A 16655-nucleotide genomic window follows, 5' to 3' on the forward strand; every position below is an offset into this window, starting at 1 on the left:
AGTCTGCTTGTTTCTCTCCCTCTGCTGCTCCCCCTGCTTGCTCTAGATGAATCTAAACAAAACAAAACCACTGTATGAATTGTGTGGTAAGGTGGAATAAAACTCCCAGAAAAGTGAGACAAAAGATGACACAAAGGTGGAAAACAGGAGGAAAAAAGAAAAAAAAGGAGCACTAGTAAATACAAAACAGAAAAAAAGGAAATTAATTCAAGGAAATTTCCCAGAGCTAAAGGACATTTGTTTCTTTTTCTTTTTTAAGATTTTATTTTTATTTTATTTATTCATGAGAGACTCAGAGCAAGAGGCAGAAACACAGAGGGAGAAGCAGTCCCCACGCAGGGAGCCAATGTGGGACTCAATCCTGGGACCCCAGAACCACACCCCAGGCCGAAGGCAGGTGCCAAACTGCTGAGCCACCCAAGGATCCCCCAGGACATTTGTTTCTAGACTGAAAGGGCTCATATGAATGTGGGTGGGAAAAAAAAGATTCAAACCAAGGCTCATCAAAAATGAAAGAAAACTAGAAACAAAGAAAATGTCCTAACAAACTTCTGATTAGAGAAAATATTCACTGAAAGATGAAGAATCAAATGGTTCCGATTGGACTAGAAGGCAAAGAAAAAGGAGCAACACCTCCCACTTTCTGAAACAACATGGTTCCCAGAGCCAGTTAAGCTCTCAATTAAATGCGAGGGAAAAGAAAAGTTTTTGGACATACAAAGTCTAAATGTCCTCTGTGAAATCAGAGGCAAGAAAAGAATGTGAGATCAAGGACAGTGGGGACCCTACACAAGACACACACCAAGAAGATTTCTCCGATGATAGTGGAAACTGGGAGGAAGGCTGGCCAGAATGGAGGGCTCCTACAAAAACTTGTCAGGCCAGAGGGGTTTGTGTGGGGATAGAACAGTAATTCAAGTCTGTTGCAGAATCTCCTTAGAGACTAAACAAAAAAGAGGCAATTATTATTAATTCCAGGGAAAAAAAAAAGGTGTGCAATAAGGGAAATATAATACACTATTTATTTAGCTCAACAGTGGACAGTAGACTTAACTATGAATTGAAAAGATAAGGGGGGAGGGGTGCCTGGGGGGCTCAGTTGGTTGTCTGCCTTTATGTCAGGGTCCTGGGATTGAGCTCTGCATTGGGCTCCCTGCTCAGCTTCTCCCTCTGCCTGCCACAGCCCCTGCTTGTGCTGTCAAGTAAATAAAATCTTAAAAACAAAAACAAAACAAAAAAACAACTGGGGGGAGAAGACGTAAGAGTAGTAATCCTCTAGTCCACAGCAAGCTAATAAATACAGAATGCCCAAGTGGAAAAAGAAAATCAAGAAATAGCAACAGAGGCTTGCTGTGTGGAAGTACAGAGGCGACACCAGAAGATTTTAAGGTGGTTGTGTGGGGGGTGTTGGTGAGAATTGGGGGAAGAGAAGGGTGCCTTGAGCACCAAATAAATATTCTATGGTAAAATTCAGCCTGAATAACAAGAGCTAGACAACTGTGACTTCATTTTGTCACTAGACCAGATCCTTCAAGTTCATGGATCCTGAAGCATGTCAACTGTCACCTATTTTGTGCCACAGACTTATTTTTATATTAACTAGTTATACTGATGGTAAGGGAAAACTTTTAGAAAAGAGATCAATAAAAGAGACTGGGTTATAGAGGTTTGCCTTCCTGTACGGCAGAGGTCTTAACAGGACTGCAGAGATCTCTACGTACGAAGAACGAAAGGATGACCATGGAAAAGCAAATGCAAAAGCAGTTTCCACCCGGGGAAGCATGTCGTGGATGGCACTGCAGGAGGAAGATGTGCCAGGACTGCTCAGCACATACAGGGTTGCTTGCAGGGAACAGTCACCACAACACTCAGGCCCATCTGGGCCCCTCACAGGGCAACTCCAGCGTCAGACAAGCCCACGAGGGGAGACTTGAGCTGGGACCCTCAAGAGCTCTGTGCTCTTGCTGCTACCAACACCATTTGGGGACAGCTATTCTTACCGATCCAGCAACTGCTGTGTTTACTGTTTCTCCTTTAGCCTAGGCCGGGTGTCTGTCTTGTTTATGGGTGCACACCTGCCCCAATAGCAGGCACACAGATCATTTTCCCACAAATGTCCCCTGGGGTCCCTGGCAGACTCTGCTGGGTACACCCCGGGTGGGTGCCCCTGACTGACCTGATAGGTTGATTTCAGTTAAGGAGTCTCGGGTGGTGGTGCCCACAGCGGTGAGCAGGTTGATGGACTGGTCAGTAACATGATTACAGTAACTAAGGTGGAGCTTGGAGAGCAGGGGCATGTGGCGTATGATGAGCCGCAGGGAGGCGTCAGTGATGTCCAGGCCTGCTAGACGAAGCTCCACAATGTTCCGGAGCTTGCTCCGATTGTCCATCTGACCTAAGAGGACAGGAAGAAGAGAGGTGGCATGTTGGCCTGACCGAAGAGATCTGGTCACACTCACCAGCTACACATATCACACAGGAGTTTCTTTGACCACTGAGTGTTTCCCCCAAATAAGTTCATACATTTAAACATCCAAAGATTTCACATCAAATCTCACACTTCTGGATTCTGGAAAAATCTGAACATTTAGAAACACAGCCCACATTCTATCCAGCAGTACTCAGCCAGTTGGAACAGAGACAGCACAGCACCTCTGGATCACCATGTAAGCTACAGGCAGTGAGCAAGGACCCCCACAACCATCGGAAGGAAGGCTCCCTCTTGGGAGCCCATGCCCAGCTACAACTGCCTGCTCTCCATGTTTATGGAGGCTTGAAGCCAATGAAGGACAAATGAACAGAGAAGCATCAGGCACATGCAAAGACCCCACAGAAGACTGCTGGGTATGCAAAGAAGCCTCTGCTTTCATGCATCCCTTCTAAGCCTGAAGGTGACCAAGAACACATCAGCTGAGATAGTCTCCACATCCTCTGGAAAAGGGCTAAGACCAGAGAAGGCTCGCGAACACATGCACCGGATAGGGCCTGTGGTGAAAACCAGGTCCAATGGCATGGCCCAGTCACACAGCTCCATGTTGACCCCCCTGGGGCACGCCCTGGGCCTGGCCACTCACCTGGCCTGTTATCTGTGGGTGGGGACAGGAGATCCCGCATCTGGGCGTCCTTTAGTCCTTCTACCCACTGGACATCCAGGGTCCGGAGTAACGGACAGCTAGAGCTACAGAGAGCTGAGACTGCAATCCACGAGCAGCCCGACAGCACCAAGTCTCGAAGCCCTGGGGGACGGGGGAGGGTGGCAGGTCAGGAGATGCTTTCTGGCTCCCACCACTGCACCTCCGGGGTCCCTGGCCTAGTGCTCACCAGGCAACCGGTTGATGAGCCAGCTCAGCTGTTTCTTGGAGATATTGGTCCAGCTGAGGTCCAGGGAGACTGGCTGCCGCCGGATGATGCCGCTCAGCATCAAGGGTGTGATGGACTTGCAGTGGTTCAGATCGATGCAGGTCCATAACCGCTTATCGCAGCACCTGTGGGCCAGGCCCAACACAAGGGGCATCGTCAGACGTGGGGCTCATGCAAGGATCCCCCTGCATGGCTGTGGCAACTCCTCCCCGACTCCACCCTCGATCCTTCTCTGCTCAACTCTTATCCTGCCCACACCTGGGCACCTTTGCTCTGCTGCAGGCGCCCACGGAAGATGCCAGCACCTGCTCTCCATTAAGTATTTACAGGGGCTTTACTACACCCCCTACACGCCACTTCTCACAACGACGTCCCAGGCAGACATCATGTCTTGCCCTTTTATAGAGGCAATAACCTGGCAGAAGCCAGAAAGCTAGGAAATATCACAGCTGAAGGTAAGCTCAGTAACCAGAACCCTTGCTTTTAAAACCTGGCCACTTCTGTAAGGACAAGGAATCCACCTGGTCCTTAGAGCTCATCTTCCAAGGGCCGAATCAGGCCATCAAACAGGGTTCACTTCTGACAAGACCAGTGTGACCAGATTGCTGTAGCCACCTGGAACTCTATGAGAAGAAGTGTTAAGCGGGACTGAGCTTCAAAGGAAAGAAAGGTCATCATGAGTGACTGAAGTGGGGACACATACCACACACGTGCCATTCCTGGTCTAATCTAAGCCTTAGCCTGGAACCTGACACCAGGCCAGTCCCTCGCTGCCTCCCCCATCCAAGCTGAGCCAGTGCCCCTCACCAGCGGTTCCAGGTCCTGCAGACCCGCATGCAGACACACAAGTCTTGGTGGCTGAGGTAGCTGAAGACGGCCATCCACACCTCCCTGTGCATGACGTGGGCCGCCCCATCATCCAGGGGCAGCGAGTCAGGCGGGGGGCTGATGGGGGGTGGCCGAATCACGTGTCGCTCCATCTGGATGCACTTGGGTGGGGACACGGAGGGAGGGGGCCGGGAGATGACACGGGGTGGGCTGCGCAAGCCAGGCCCCAGCTGGTGCCGCAGCTCCCGGGGGGTGCCGGTGAGCCCCTTGCTGAAGCGGTGGGGGCGCTCGCAGAGGCCCAGAGGCCGCTTGGGCTCTTCGCTCTCACTCTCGGGCTCTGACTTGATGGGCTGGTGGTTCTCGTTGGCCAGGCTGTTCTCCGTCTTCTGGATCTCTTGGTTCAGCTCCTTGCTCAGCTCCTTGCTCAGCTCCTTGGTGGGAAGCCGCCTTTTCCTACGTATCTTTACCTTTTTCTTCTCCTCGGGGCCCTCTGCCCCCTCTGTGCTGGGCCCAGCTGTGGGAGAGCTGGAACGCGAGTGGTCGCTCTCCCGGGCCTTGGGGGGTGCCTCGGGCAGGTCATCCTCCGGCTCCTGCTTGAAGCGCCGGAGAGGCTTATTGGCCAGAGCCATCCGGTCCTCGGCGTTCTTCCAGGACCGCCGCTGAGGGAGGAGGGGGAGTGAGGGCAGCTAAGCCCCTAGGCTCAGGGCTGCACCCACCCATGCCCCTCCACCCTGGAACCCAGGAACAGGCATGGGGGGAGGGGCAGACAGGAGAATGGAAGACGGTACCTTTTTCCTGAAAAGCTTATCTTCTTTGCCAGGTTTTAGCTGTCACAGGAAAAAAAGCATGCAGAGCTTGTTCCCAGGGTTCACAGGATTTGGTCCCCTCTATCCTCAACCCCACCACGAATCCACAGTCTCTAGAGTAGGGGATGGAGGATCACCTTTCCCATGAATCCCATCTCCCCTGTACTAGAAGACGGTGGGCTCTGACTGCGGCTTTTAAGAGAAAAGTTGGAAGGAAAAGAGTGTGGTCGAACTGTTCCCACCCAACTGACCTCCCACCCTCGGGCAGACCCTGAGATGAGAATTTGCCCACTGGGGTCCGACTGGGCTCTGGGAGCCAGTCCTGGAAGCAGGGCCTGCGGGTTCCCAGCGGAGACCACCAGGCGCCACCTCGTGGCAGAAGCGGGAAGGGCCGGTGGGCGGAGCGGAGCGGCCAGGATCCTCCGAGGTTCCCAGATCCACAGGCCCTCCCCGTGGCAGCTTCAGCTTCCCAGGCTCCACGCCAGAACCACGAGCCGGTGATCTGGGCCTGGGGCCTGGGGAGCTGCAGCGCACAGATGCCTTGGAATGGCTGCGGCAACGGGCTGGAGGGCCGGGGAGGGGTGGGGAGGCGGGGGCAGCCCGGGACTCGCGAGTCCCCAGGGCCTCAGAAGGGCGGGGCAACGTGGGAGCACCTGCTGCTGGAAGTAAGTGAGACTGGATCTCCACCAGGGACTGAGGCTGCTGCCTAGAGGGGGCCTCGGCGAGAGGTGAGAGGAGGAACCGGGGGACGTTTGAAGCGTCGAGGCCTAAAGGAGTGGGAAGAGGAGTGACTCGCTGGGCTCTCTTGGGCTGGGCTCTCAGGACTTATGTGACCTGCCCAGGGCAGCCAGTGGCCAGGACCCTGAGTGGTCCTCGCTGCCCGTGCCCGCCTCTGCCCGTGCTCCCGCCCCCAGGACCAGCCAAGGCCACCCACACTGCCCGCTCCAAGTCCGTACTCGCTTGCGCCCGCTCAGCTCTTGGGGCTTCTCGTATTTCCGCTTCCTCCTCAAGTGCACGTCGTCCGACTTTCGGCGCAGGATGCCATCCGGGGGCACCTTCTTGGGGTGCTCGTCGGACCTGCGCCGAGGCGCCTCCTCACACTCACTCCGCCTCTTGGCGGGCTCCTGTCCTTCCTTATTGTCCCGGTTCATCTTCTGTTCCTTGAGCAGGGAGCCGGGCAGGTTGGAGGCATACTTAAAGCCAGGGCCACGCTTTTGCTTGTAGGCCAAAAAGAGAGAAGGAACAAACGAACTGTATATCTTTGAACGTGCCCCGCTCCGGGAACCCGCAACACCCCACCGTTCGACAGGGCAGGGACAGGCTGCATCTGGCAAGGCCAAGGTCCACCCCTCCCAGGCTGACCCCTGGGACTTGGAGCCCGGCACTCACTTTCCCGGTCTTGCCGGCGTGGTTACACTTTGGACACTCCCAGCAGTTTGGAAGCTCATCGTTGACCACGCCCTCTGACTCCTTAATCTGCAAAGGACACACGCCAGTCAGCAAGTGGGGAGGGGGCAGAGGATGCCACATCTGCCAGGAACATCAACACACCCTCCCAAATGTCATTTGTCCCATTGTTGACCAAGAGGAAACAGAGATGGTCAAGATGGATGGGCTGTGGATTCTGGCCAGGGGTCACATCCTAACTTTGTCCCAAATCCACCTTTGCACAGGGATCACAGGCAAATCACCCCATCTCCATGGGCCAGTGCCCTAGATCGTGAAGTGCAACGTACCTGTCTCACCACCATTCTGCAACAATTCAGTGAGATAACCTGGGTAAAGCAGCTGGCTCAGGGCAGAAAGGACCCCATCCTTTGTTCAATCATTAGTAGCACCATACTGGGTGCTAAGTGGGAGCAATTCCGAGGGGCTGTCCCTGCCCTCACAAAGCTTCTGATCCGGGAGACGAAATAACCAGGCAACTAAAACATGAAGGTTTGACTTCCAAAGGCAGGGGGAAAAAATCATAGTGCTCCCTTCAGAGTGGGAGGTGTGTACAGGACGATGAGCCTCAGGACAAACCCCCCACTACCGCCACCGAGGAATAGAGTCATTTCAGGGTGGAGGTAACATCTGGGGCAGGCCAACTTTGATCTTGCTTAAACAGATACACACAGGCTGACACCTGCGCTGATGGGGAGGTGCCAGGTATGAGGACACTCTCTGGGGACAGCCCAGAGCAGTCTCTTCCTTTCAGAGGTAGAACCTGTTGCCTAAGACAGGCAGGAACGGCACGGCAGTCCACACAAGAAGCCAGCCCTGCCCTGGGCACACCAAGGGAGCAGGTTCTTGGGACCTGGCAACACTAACGCAACCACCTGTTGTTACAGGACCTGTCCTCCTCTGGCCAGGCCTTGTTCTCCCAGAAGCCCCAACCCAGGATGCCAGCAAGCAACACAACCATCCGGTCTCTCCCTCCAGTCTGTGGCTGAGGTGCTGGGAAGTTGGCGGGTACGTGTTCTTTCCCTTCAAGACATGGTAGGGGAGGGCTGAGCTGCTCCAGACCCTTCTTGTCCTCAGCACCCTACAGACTCAGAGGTCCTCTGGGGAAGGGAGTTCACAGTCCCCTGACATCAGCACCACCAGAGGCCCTCAGTGGGGGAGCTGAGCAACATGGCCAGAGCCCCCCCGGGACTGCTCACCTTAAGGCATCCAGGGTGGATGATTTCATTGCAGATGGAGCACTCCATGAGCATGAGGTTAAACTTTCCTTCTTCCTCTTCCACTGTGTCTTCCTTCCCTGCCTCGCCACACACCAGGCATACGGCGGTATGGGGCAGCACTGGCTGAAGAGCCGGACAGAGCACAGCCAAGTCAGCAGGGGGCAGGCCCCGTGGGGAGCAGGTCACAGGCCAGGAGTCAGCAGCCAGCCAGCCCAAGCCCCACCCATCGTTCATCTACTCATTCATTTAAATACTGATCTGGCTACCACCTCCATGCCAGATACTAAGTGCTGGGAACAGCACCGAACAAGACAAAGAAGTCTCTACCATTCTGGGGCACCTGGGTGGCTCAGTGGTTGAGCATCTGCCTTTAGCTCAGGTCATGATCCTGGGGTCCTGGGATCGAGTCCTATATGAAGCTCCCCACAGGGAGCCTGCTTCTCCCTCTGCCTATGTCTCTGCCTCTCTCTCTCTCTGTGTGTGTGTCTCTCATGAATAAATAAAATCTAAAAAAAAAAAAAAAAAGTCGGGCAGCCCGGATAGCTCAGCGGTTTAGCACTGGCTTCAGCCCAGGGTGTGATCCTAGAGACCTAGAGACCTAGGATCAAGTCCCACGTCAGGCTCCCTGCATGGAGTCTGCTTCTCCCTCGGCCTGTATCTCTGCCTTTCTGTGTGTGTCTCTCATGAATAAATAAAATCTTAAAAAAAAAAAAAAAAAAGCCTCTGCCATCCTGAGCTTAGTTTAGTGGAGGGAGGCAGACAAATGAACAACGGTGTAAGTTGTGACAGGGGATATGGAGAAAAATACAGCCAGGAGGCCCAGGAGTGAGCGATGCCAGGCAATGCCCTGGAACCATGGAGGCCACGGGCAGCATCACACAGGAGGAAAGACCCATGGGGTGGGGGTGGGGAAACAAGGCTGCGCGTCACCAGCGCTATCACAGCACAGGCCCCACCACCTTTACAGGGAGGTCTGCGGGGTCAAAAGCACAGTCAGAGGAACACTAAGATGTTATCTGCCTTTTCCAACTATGTTGACATTTGCTCTGGTGAGTACAACTGCTGGCACTGGTCAGGGCAGCACAGAGTTTGTCACTGCCACACATTTGTGACAAAGATCACCAGGTTGCACCAAGGAAGGTCTTTGGCAAAGCAGAAAAAAACTAATTTTATTAAAACTTTGGCCCTAGAGTATATAACCTTTTAATTTAAAATTTTTTTTATTTTAGTACGTATCCTTTGAACGTTCTGTATGACAAAATAGGAAGTACACATAAAGCACTATTGCTGCATACCAAAGGACGATGGTTATCTAAAGGAAAGGCACTCGTGACTAAGCTGTGATCTGACTTGGTTATTTTCTCCATAGAACATCATTCTACTTGACAGAATAACTGATTAAAAAGAAAAAAAAAAAGAGTATTGGTAGATTTCTCAAAGATCAAAATGAAATGAGCCAGTCACTTCCAGAAAAACGAATGTAAAGCATTTGTTATAAATGATAAAATTCAAAATTTAAAACAGAAATTAGAATTTTGGAAAACTTATATTAGCCACCATGAACTGGACAGCTTCCTTAAAGACTTAGCTCTCAGGAGACTGGTGGTAGTAGTGTTAACAAATGTGGTTATTACTCCCCCCCCCCTTTTTTTTTTTACATTGTATAACACTGTGTGCCCATATTTGGAAAATCTGTATAACTCAGTGAGCCAGTATTTTTCAAATAACCAATGCATGATGTTGTAACATGATGCATGAGCAAATAAACTTTTCCAGGGGCAAGAAAGACTAATGAATTTTAATGTAACACTATGAAAAGTTCATTGATACAGTTTCAGATTCCACATTGCAACTAACCTTTAAGAAACTGTCACCTGTTGAGTACCAGCAGAGTATCAGAGATATCCACCACTACCTGAAAAGACTATGAAAATCCTCTCTCCCTTTTCCAACTACAGATCTGAGTGAAGCCAGTTTCCTCACATAGTTCTTCCAAAACAAGGTATTGCGACAGAATGCAGACACACACATAAATGAAAACGCAGGTCTTGTCTAATGAACCCACATAAAAGAAGAGATTCACAAAAATATAAAACAATGCATTCTTCCTAATTTTTATTTTGGAAGATGTAGTTATTTCTCATAAAAATGTTATTTTTGTTAACATGTAGTGGGTTTATTTTTTCAAATGAATTCGAAGTATTTTTTAAACTTCCCCATTTTAATTTTGAATACAGTAATAAAAATAAATAACCCATATAAACAAAGCTCTTCCAGGTACTCATAATTTTCAGGAGTTCTCAGGACCTTTGAGAACTGATGAATTAGACTATAAACACCTTGTGGACACTCTTCCCCTTATACACACCTCAGTACCTGGAATCCAGAGAAACATACTTTTTTTTTTTTTTTACACTGAATTAGAAGAGCTTCAAATAAGATATATGCTCCACTAATAAGTGAAAAGTCTATAAAATGGCTCAAATATTTGAGTTCAAATAAATAGAATACTCAAGGCAAAAGAGCCATCATTTGTTCAACAAATAATAAACATCGGCTAAAGCCTGAAGCAAGCAACCAAAGGGGGGCAACAGTAACGAGGAAGGCAGCTGCTCCCTCGAGCTGTTTTGGAGGCAGAACATGCTGACATCCTAGGAAGACATGGGAAACAGCAAGTGGATGATTTCTGGAGGACTCCCAGGAGAGGGTATTTGGGCTTCTACAGGCAGAGAGAAGTAGGGAGCAGGAAAAGGAAAAAGGGTCTCCAAACCAAGTGGAAAGGGACACAGAAGCAAGAGCCAGAGGAATTCAGCAATGGGGAGCACCTGGGGCAGAGAAGCACAGGAAGCCCAGAGCTGGGGGTACTGGGTGGGGGAACACCTGGTGGCCAGAAGATGATCTATGATGGAGTGGGCCAGGGTAGGGGACGGACTCTGAAATCGGCAGGCAGAACCACAGGCAAAGCCACTGCATAGACTCAGGAGGGGAACCCAGGCCCAAGCCAGCAGGGATACAGAGCTGGACAGTGTGAAGGGATGAAGCTTTTCAAAGAGGAGCAAAGGGAAGGCTGATCATGGGGAGAGCGATTGTGGGACATCAAGACAGAAGGGCCTGGAAAGGGAAGAGAGGTGGCTTGCATGTGCCAGAGGTGGGTAAACCATGGCAGGAAGAGCCACAACAAAGTGGAAAGGTTAGAAGAGTTAAGAAGGATGCTGAGGGTCAGGCCAAGTCTACACTGACTATAAGTTCCAGAAGCCCCATCAGGTTGGAGAAAGACACGCAAAAGTGAGGTTTCCTTCAATCAACAGTCACACTGTGGCAGGCATTGAACTAGGCACAGGTGACAGCAGAGACGGGACCCACAGCTGGGCCTAGAACATGGGCAGGGGCACAGCAAGGCTGAAGAGCAAGAGACAGCGCTGGGTCACGGCCCTGTGCCAGCTTTTAGGTGACACTGTCCTCAAGTCCAACAGTCCCTATAGACAACCTCTCAAATCTTGACAGAATGCAGTGGGTCAGGTGGACCCTCACTCCAGGAAAAAAAAAAAAAAAGAATATAGATAGATAGATAGATAGATAGATAGATAGATAGATAGATATAGGCATGTTTAGAGACAACATTTCAAGAGGACTCCCAAATTTCCTGAAACTCACTGAAATGACCTGGATACAAGTAACAAAAACACAAGCAATGAAACAAAAACTGTACAGCAGAGGAAGCAATCCACAGAGTGAAAAGACAGCCTATGGAATGGAAGCAAATATTTAGTAACTGTGTATGTGATGAGGGGCTAATATGTGGAACACATGAAGAACTCCAACTCAACAAAAACACAAACAACCCAAATTAAAAATGGGCAAAGGACTTAAACAGATATTTCTCCAAAGAAGCCATGGCCAGCAAACATTTGAATGATGCTCACCATCAGCAATCATCAGGCAAGTGCAGATGAAAACCACATCAAAGTAACACCTCACATCCATTCAGGTAACCACCATCAAAAAAAAAAAAAAACAAAACAGTAAATCACAAGTATTGGCAGGATGTAGAGAAAATGGAACCCTTGTGTACTGCTGGTGGGAATTTAAGGTGGAGCAACCTCTATGGAAAACAGTATGGCAATCCCCAAAACAATTAAAAATAGAGCTACTAGGGCACCAGGGTGGCTCAGTTGGGTTAGGGTTAGGTAAGCACCCGACTCTTGATTTCAGCTCAGGTCATGATCTCAGAGTCCTAAGGTCAAGCCCCTAGACGATGGGTTCCACGTTTGCCACAGAGCCTGCTTGAGATTCTCTCCTCTTCCCATACTCATGTGCACATATACACATATGATCTCTATCCCTCTCAAACAAATAAATAAAATCTTTTAAAAGGTAGAGGTACCGTATGATCCAGCAATTCTTCTTCTGGGTATATATCCAAAATAATTCAAAACAGGATCTCAAAGAGATGCTGGGCATCACCACCACCCCCCGCCCCATGTTCACAGCATCATTATTCATAAAGCCAAGAGGTGGAAGCAACTAATGTCCATCAAAAGAGGAACAGGTAGGGATCCCTGGGTGGCGCAGCGGTTTGGCGCCTTTGGCCCAGGGCGCGATCCTGGAGACCCGGGATCGAATCCCACGTCGGGCTCCCGGTGCATGGAGCTTGCTTCTCCCTCTGCCTCTCTGCCTCTCTCTCTCTCTCTCTTTGACTATCATAAATAAATAAAAATTAAAAAAAAAAAAAAAAAGAGGAACAGGTAAAGAAAATGTACCATATGCAAACGGTGGAATATTATTCATTCTTTTTTTTTTTTTTAAGATTTTATTTATTTGAGGGATGCCTGGGTGGCTCAATGGTTGAGCATCTGCCTTCAGCTAGCGAGGGTTGTGATTCTGGGATCAAGTCCCACATTGGGCTCCCTGCATGGAGCCTGCTTCTGTCTCTGCCTGTGTCTCTGCCTCTCTCTGTGTCTCTCATGAATAAATAAATAAAATCTTAAAAAAAAAAAAAGATTTAATTTATTTGAGAAAGACTGGAGCAAGCATATGAGCAGGGGGTGAAGGGCAGATGGAGAAACAGGCCACCTGCTGAGCCTGCCCCCAATGCACGGCTCCATCCCAAGACCCTGAGATCATGACCTGAGCTGAAAACAGACGCTTAACCCGCTGAGCCACCCAGGTGCCCCTTATCAGTCTTCAAAAGAAGGAAATCCTGGCTGGGTCAGTTGGTAGAGTATGCAACTCCTTATCTTGGGATCATGAGTTTAAGCCCCACGTTGGGCACAGAGTTTACTAATTAAAAAAAAAAAAAAGAAAAGAAAAAAAGGAAATCCTGATCCCTGCTACAATACAGATGAACCTTGAGAAGGTTATGCTCAGTGAAATAAGCCAGTCGCAGGAGAAACACCACTTCTATGAGGTATCTAAAGCAGCCACCTCAGAAAGTAGAAAGGTGGTTGCCAGGGGCTGAGGGAGAGAAAACGGGGTTGTTCGATGGAGATAGGGTTTCCATTTGGCAAGATGAAAAGGTTCCAGAGATCAGCTTGCACAACAATGGGGGTATATGTAATATGACTGCACTCTGCACTGGACATTTGAAAATGGTTAAAATTCTGTTGTGTTTTTTACCATAATAAAAAAATCAAAAACCAAAAATCACTAAACTAAAACAAAAACTCACATAGTACGTGCAGAGCAAGAAGGGGAAAGTGACCCTGGGCTCAGAGGAGCAAAAGCACCCAAAGGGAAAGATGTGCCCCATGCCAGGCTGAGCCTTCGGAGGAGCTCACCCAGGAATCCTGTCCCTCCTGCCCAGCCCGCTTTCCCACAGGAGCAGAGATCACTGTTCCCACAGGGAGGACCTTAGGGCCTGGGAGCAGCACCCTGCGGAAAGGCAATGTGTGTGTTGGACAGACGCACGGACTGAACCTGGGGCTGTGCCCAGTTGCCAGAGCCTGTGTGCACTGGCCCTGTCTTGGAGCGGGGCTGGGGCAGTGAGATAGCCAAGGGGCTGGCCGAGCTCTCTAGTAGCCTAGCTCCTAAGCACCATAAATCAATCCTCTTCATCTGGGGCAGCCCCTCAGGAGGGGCACTGACCTTCCACCAGGACCTCTGACTTTGAAAGCAGGACAGGAAGGAAGGGAGGGCCTAGAACCATCATGAACTGGACCATAAATGTTGGCAATGGGGTCACAGACAGGACAGGCTGACATCTTTAAAGGCAGAGACTTCAAAGTACTCAGTCATCCAGGGAGGGAAGGAGTTGTAACCCCAACAGCCTATGAAGAAAAAGGAGCCTGGTGCAGTAAGTATGCCCCCACATCCTGCAATGTGAAATCTGAAACAGCACTGGTCACAGTCCCCTTTCTCTCCACAAGAGAGCATCACTTAAGGGATTCTGCATCTGGAACATTCTCTTTAAGGGAGAGACTAGACAGGCTAACAAGCAGAAAGACAAGCCAGGGAGGTAGGGTCTGGCTTCAGAGAGGGCCAGGGTGCTTCCAGAGGAAGGCAGTGTGGCCACCCCTACTCTGCCCCCAGGGGCATCTCTGGAGAGTTCATGCCCACCACACTCACCGCGATGCACTGTCGCATGATGCAGCTCTGCTTCATCCGCCCGGGGCCCCCGAACTTCTTCATGTCCTTGCAGAAGTGGCACTCTCCACACTCGGTCCGCAGGCAGGCCTCGCACTTGCGGCATCGCGTCCGGCGCCGGCGAGCTCCCGCCGTTGTCCGGTTGGCGGCCAACTTCACGGCAGAGGCTGGGCCCAGCTTCCCCTTGGGCCGACCTACCGCCCGGTTCTGCAGGAGAGCACACAGGACGGGTGAGATGGGCCACAGGCCTGGCCAGACCCCCAATGTGGGGTGTCCGGAGCTGATCTGTTCAGGTCCCAACCCCAGGACCTCAGGCGGCGACTTTATTTAAAAACAGGGCTTTTACAGAGGTGATCCAATTAAAGTCATTAGGGTGGGCCCTAATCCAATAGGACTGGTGTCCTCACGAAAAAGGAAATTTGGACACAGGCACAGAGAGAGTAAGTGTGGAGGTACAGGAAGGAGATGGTCATGTGACTGGAGTGTCTTTAAGCCAAGGAAGCTGGTAGCCACCAGAGGCTGGAAGAGACAAGGCATGATCCTCCCCTAGAGTCTTCAGAGAGAGGACAATCCTGTCAGCACCTTGATTTCAGACTTCTGGCCTTCAGAACTGTGAGAGAATAAGTTTCTGTTGTTTTAAGCGCCCCAGTTTTGGGTACTTCATCATGGCAGCCCCAGCAAGTGAACAGAGGACACCCTGCTTCTGAGAGCATGTTCTGGTTCAAGACCCTTCCACGGCCACCACGTCTCTGAAGGCTGCCTGCCTCCAGCCAGGTTCTATTTCCCTGGAGAGGCCATACACAGCCACATGGAAGACTCTGTCCCCTCTGCCAGGAACACAAACTCCTTTCCTACTCCAGTTGGCTAAGACCTATTCAATTTGCAGGCCCCAGTCTTCTGACAGCCCTCCCTGGCCTGTGTTCGGCGGGGCACCTCCCACGGGCAGTATTTCTCAGGAGCCTTCACTTTGAGACAGAGAGCTCAGGAAGGCAGGTACCAAGACTATCTTGTCACCGCTGTCCTCTAACAGGATGACCTGGCACATAGGATGTGCTCAATAAACCAAACAAACCCTGGCAGAATGAGACAGTCACCCTAAGGAGCCTTGACTTCTGAGTTCTCTAAATGGGCTCCAAATGCTTCTCTCCCTGTGACTCAGAAGAAAGCAGAGAAAAGGAAGATGAACGCAAGGGCAGTGCAAAACACAAAACCAAACCAGCCAGCCACAGGTCCTGCTCTCTGGGCCAGCAGCCTCAGAGCCCCTTGCAAACCAGGATCTGTGGGGGAGCTCCCAGGCCAGTTGCTGGAGGACACTGTCTGCTGAGGTCTCCAGTGTACAGGGACCGGCAGTGGGAGGGACCAGGGTGGTAGTGTGCTGCCTGAAGCATCTTTCCAAGTAACAGGAGTTTGCTGAAAAATGGTTCATTGATGAGGGAGACACATTCCTTACCCCAAAACTATCTGATCAAATTGGCATCTAATGCTTATAGACCCTTTGCAGCCAATTAATCTCAAGTCCAGTCCCAGCCTTTTACTTGCTTCCCACACTTGGATCCCTAACAAAATCCCCTCCTCTTCTCAGCTCGAGGGCCCAGAAGTGTGGGGACTATGTATCACAACAGTGCAAAGGGTCCTCCCTCCAGAGACCCCTCCCCCCAACATCACAGGGGTTATCGAGATCACAGAACCACACCAGGAAGAAACACAGCCCACCTGTGAATAAAGCCTCGCCATTAACCATTTCTTCTGCAGTGCAGTGGTTCCTGCAGAGAGCTGAAAATCTCACACTCCATACTACCACCCCACTTTGGTATTGACACCTAGGTGGATCCTTCCCTCAATTTATTTTCCTAGCAGCCTGCCAAAACTCAAAGGAACTGCAAAGCATCTGAAGTGCTCACCTCAGGAAGCACTGCTACCCTGGACCTTTATCCCATTCAACTAGCTCTGAATTCCAGAGGAAAGGGAGACAGGAGACCTGGCTCCAGTGGCCTGTCGGTCCTCAAGACCCTACCCCGATCCCACTTCTCCCACAGAGCCACTCCACACTCAGGCCCATCCTCAGCTGTAGGGTGGCCTGGCCAGTGGCCTTGTTCCCAGGGAGGCCCACAGGTTGGTCTGTACACCACCAGCTGCGTCGGCAAAGGGACAGCTCCCACGCAAGCCACTCTCTTCCAGCAGTGAAGGTCTCACAGCCCCCTCCCACCAGTCCTTTTGCTGCGCCCCCCCGCCCCCAGTGAGATCTGGGGCACCTCTTGTCACACATAGGAGGAGCTTAGCAGTCCTTAACATCGGAAGTGGGATAAATTACATGCATCTATTCACGTCAGGTACTGCTGCCAGATGAGTAGCTTAAAAAAAAAAAAGTAGTTTTCAGAGCCTTTGGAGTTGAGAATGGTACGTAGGGGCCAAC

The 16655-nt window shown here is 50.8% G+C and overlaps 1 protein-coding gene across 12 annotated transcripts in view; it reads right to left on the minus strand.

Annotated features, from left to right (window-relative positions):
• Window positions 1–16655, minus strand: part of KDM2B (lysine demethylase 2B) — a 124172-nt gene that overhangs the window by 3186 nt on the left and 104331 nt on the right. For 6 of the 12 annotated variants that reach the window (XM_041728616.1, XM_041728623.1, XM_041728620.1 and 3 more), the window contains 10 exons: window positions 14225–14449; window positions 7640–7783; window positions 6384–6470; window positions 5951–6220; window positions 5648–5761; window positions 4977–5015; window positions 4168–4847; window positions 3322–3485; window positions 3075–3236; window positions 2177–2395 (listed from right to left, as the gene is read on the minus strand). In XM_041728616.1, coding sequence (XP_041584550.1) covers window positions 2177–2395; window positions 3075–3236; window positions 3322–3485; window positions 4168–4847; window positions 4977–5015; window positions 5648–5761; window positions 5951–6220; window positions 6384–6470; window positions 7640–7783; window positions 14225–14449 — 2104 coding nt within the window. The remainder of the gene's footprint in view (window positions 1–2176; window positions 2396–3074; window positions 3237–3321; window positions 3486–4167; window positions 4848–4976; window positions 5016–5647; window positions 5762–5950; window positions 6221–6383; window positions 6471–7639; window positions 7784–14224; window positions 14450–16655) is intronic. The other 6 variants (XM_041728625.1, XM_041728626.1, XM_041728617.1 and 3 more) reach the window with 3 other exon arrangements.

This window comes from Vulpes lagopus, chromosome 14 (genome assembly GCF_018345385.1).
Source record: "Vulpes lagopus strain Blue_001 chromosome 14, ASM1834538v1, whole genome shotgun sequence".
Lineage (NCBI taxonomy): Eukaryota > Metazoa > Chordata > Mammalia > Carnivora > Canidae > Vulpes > Vulpes lagopus.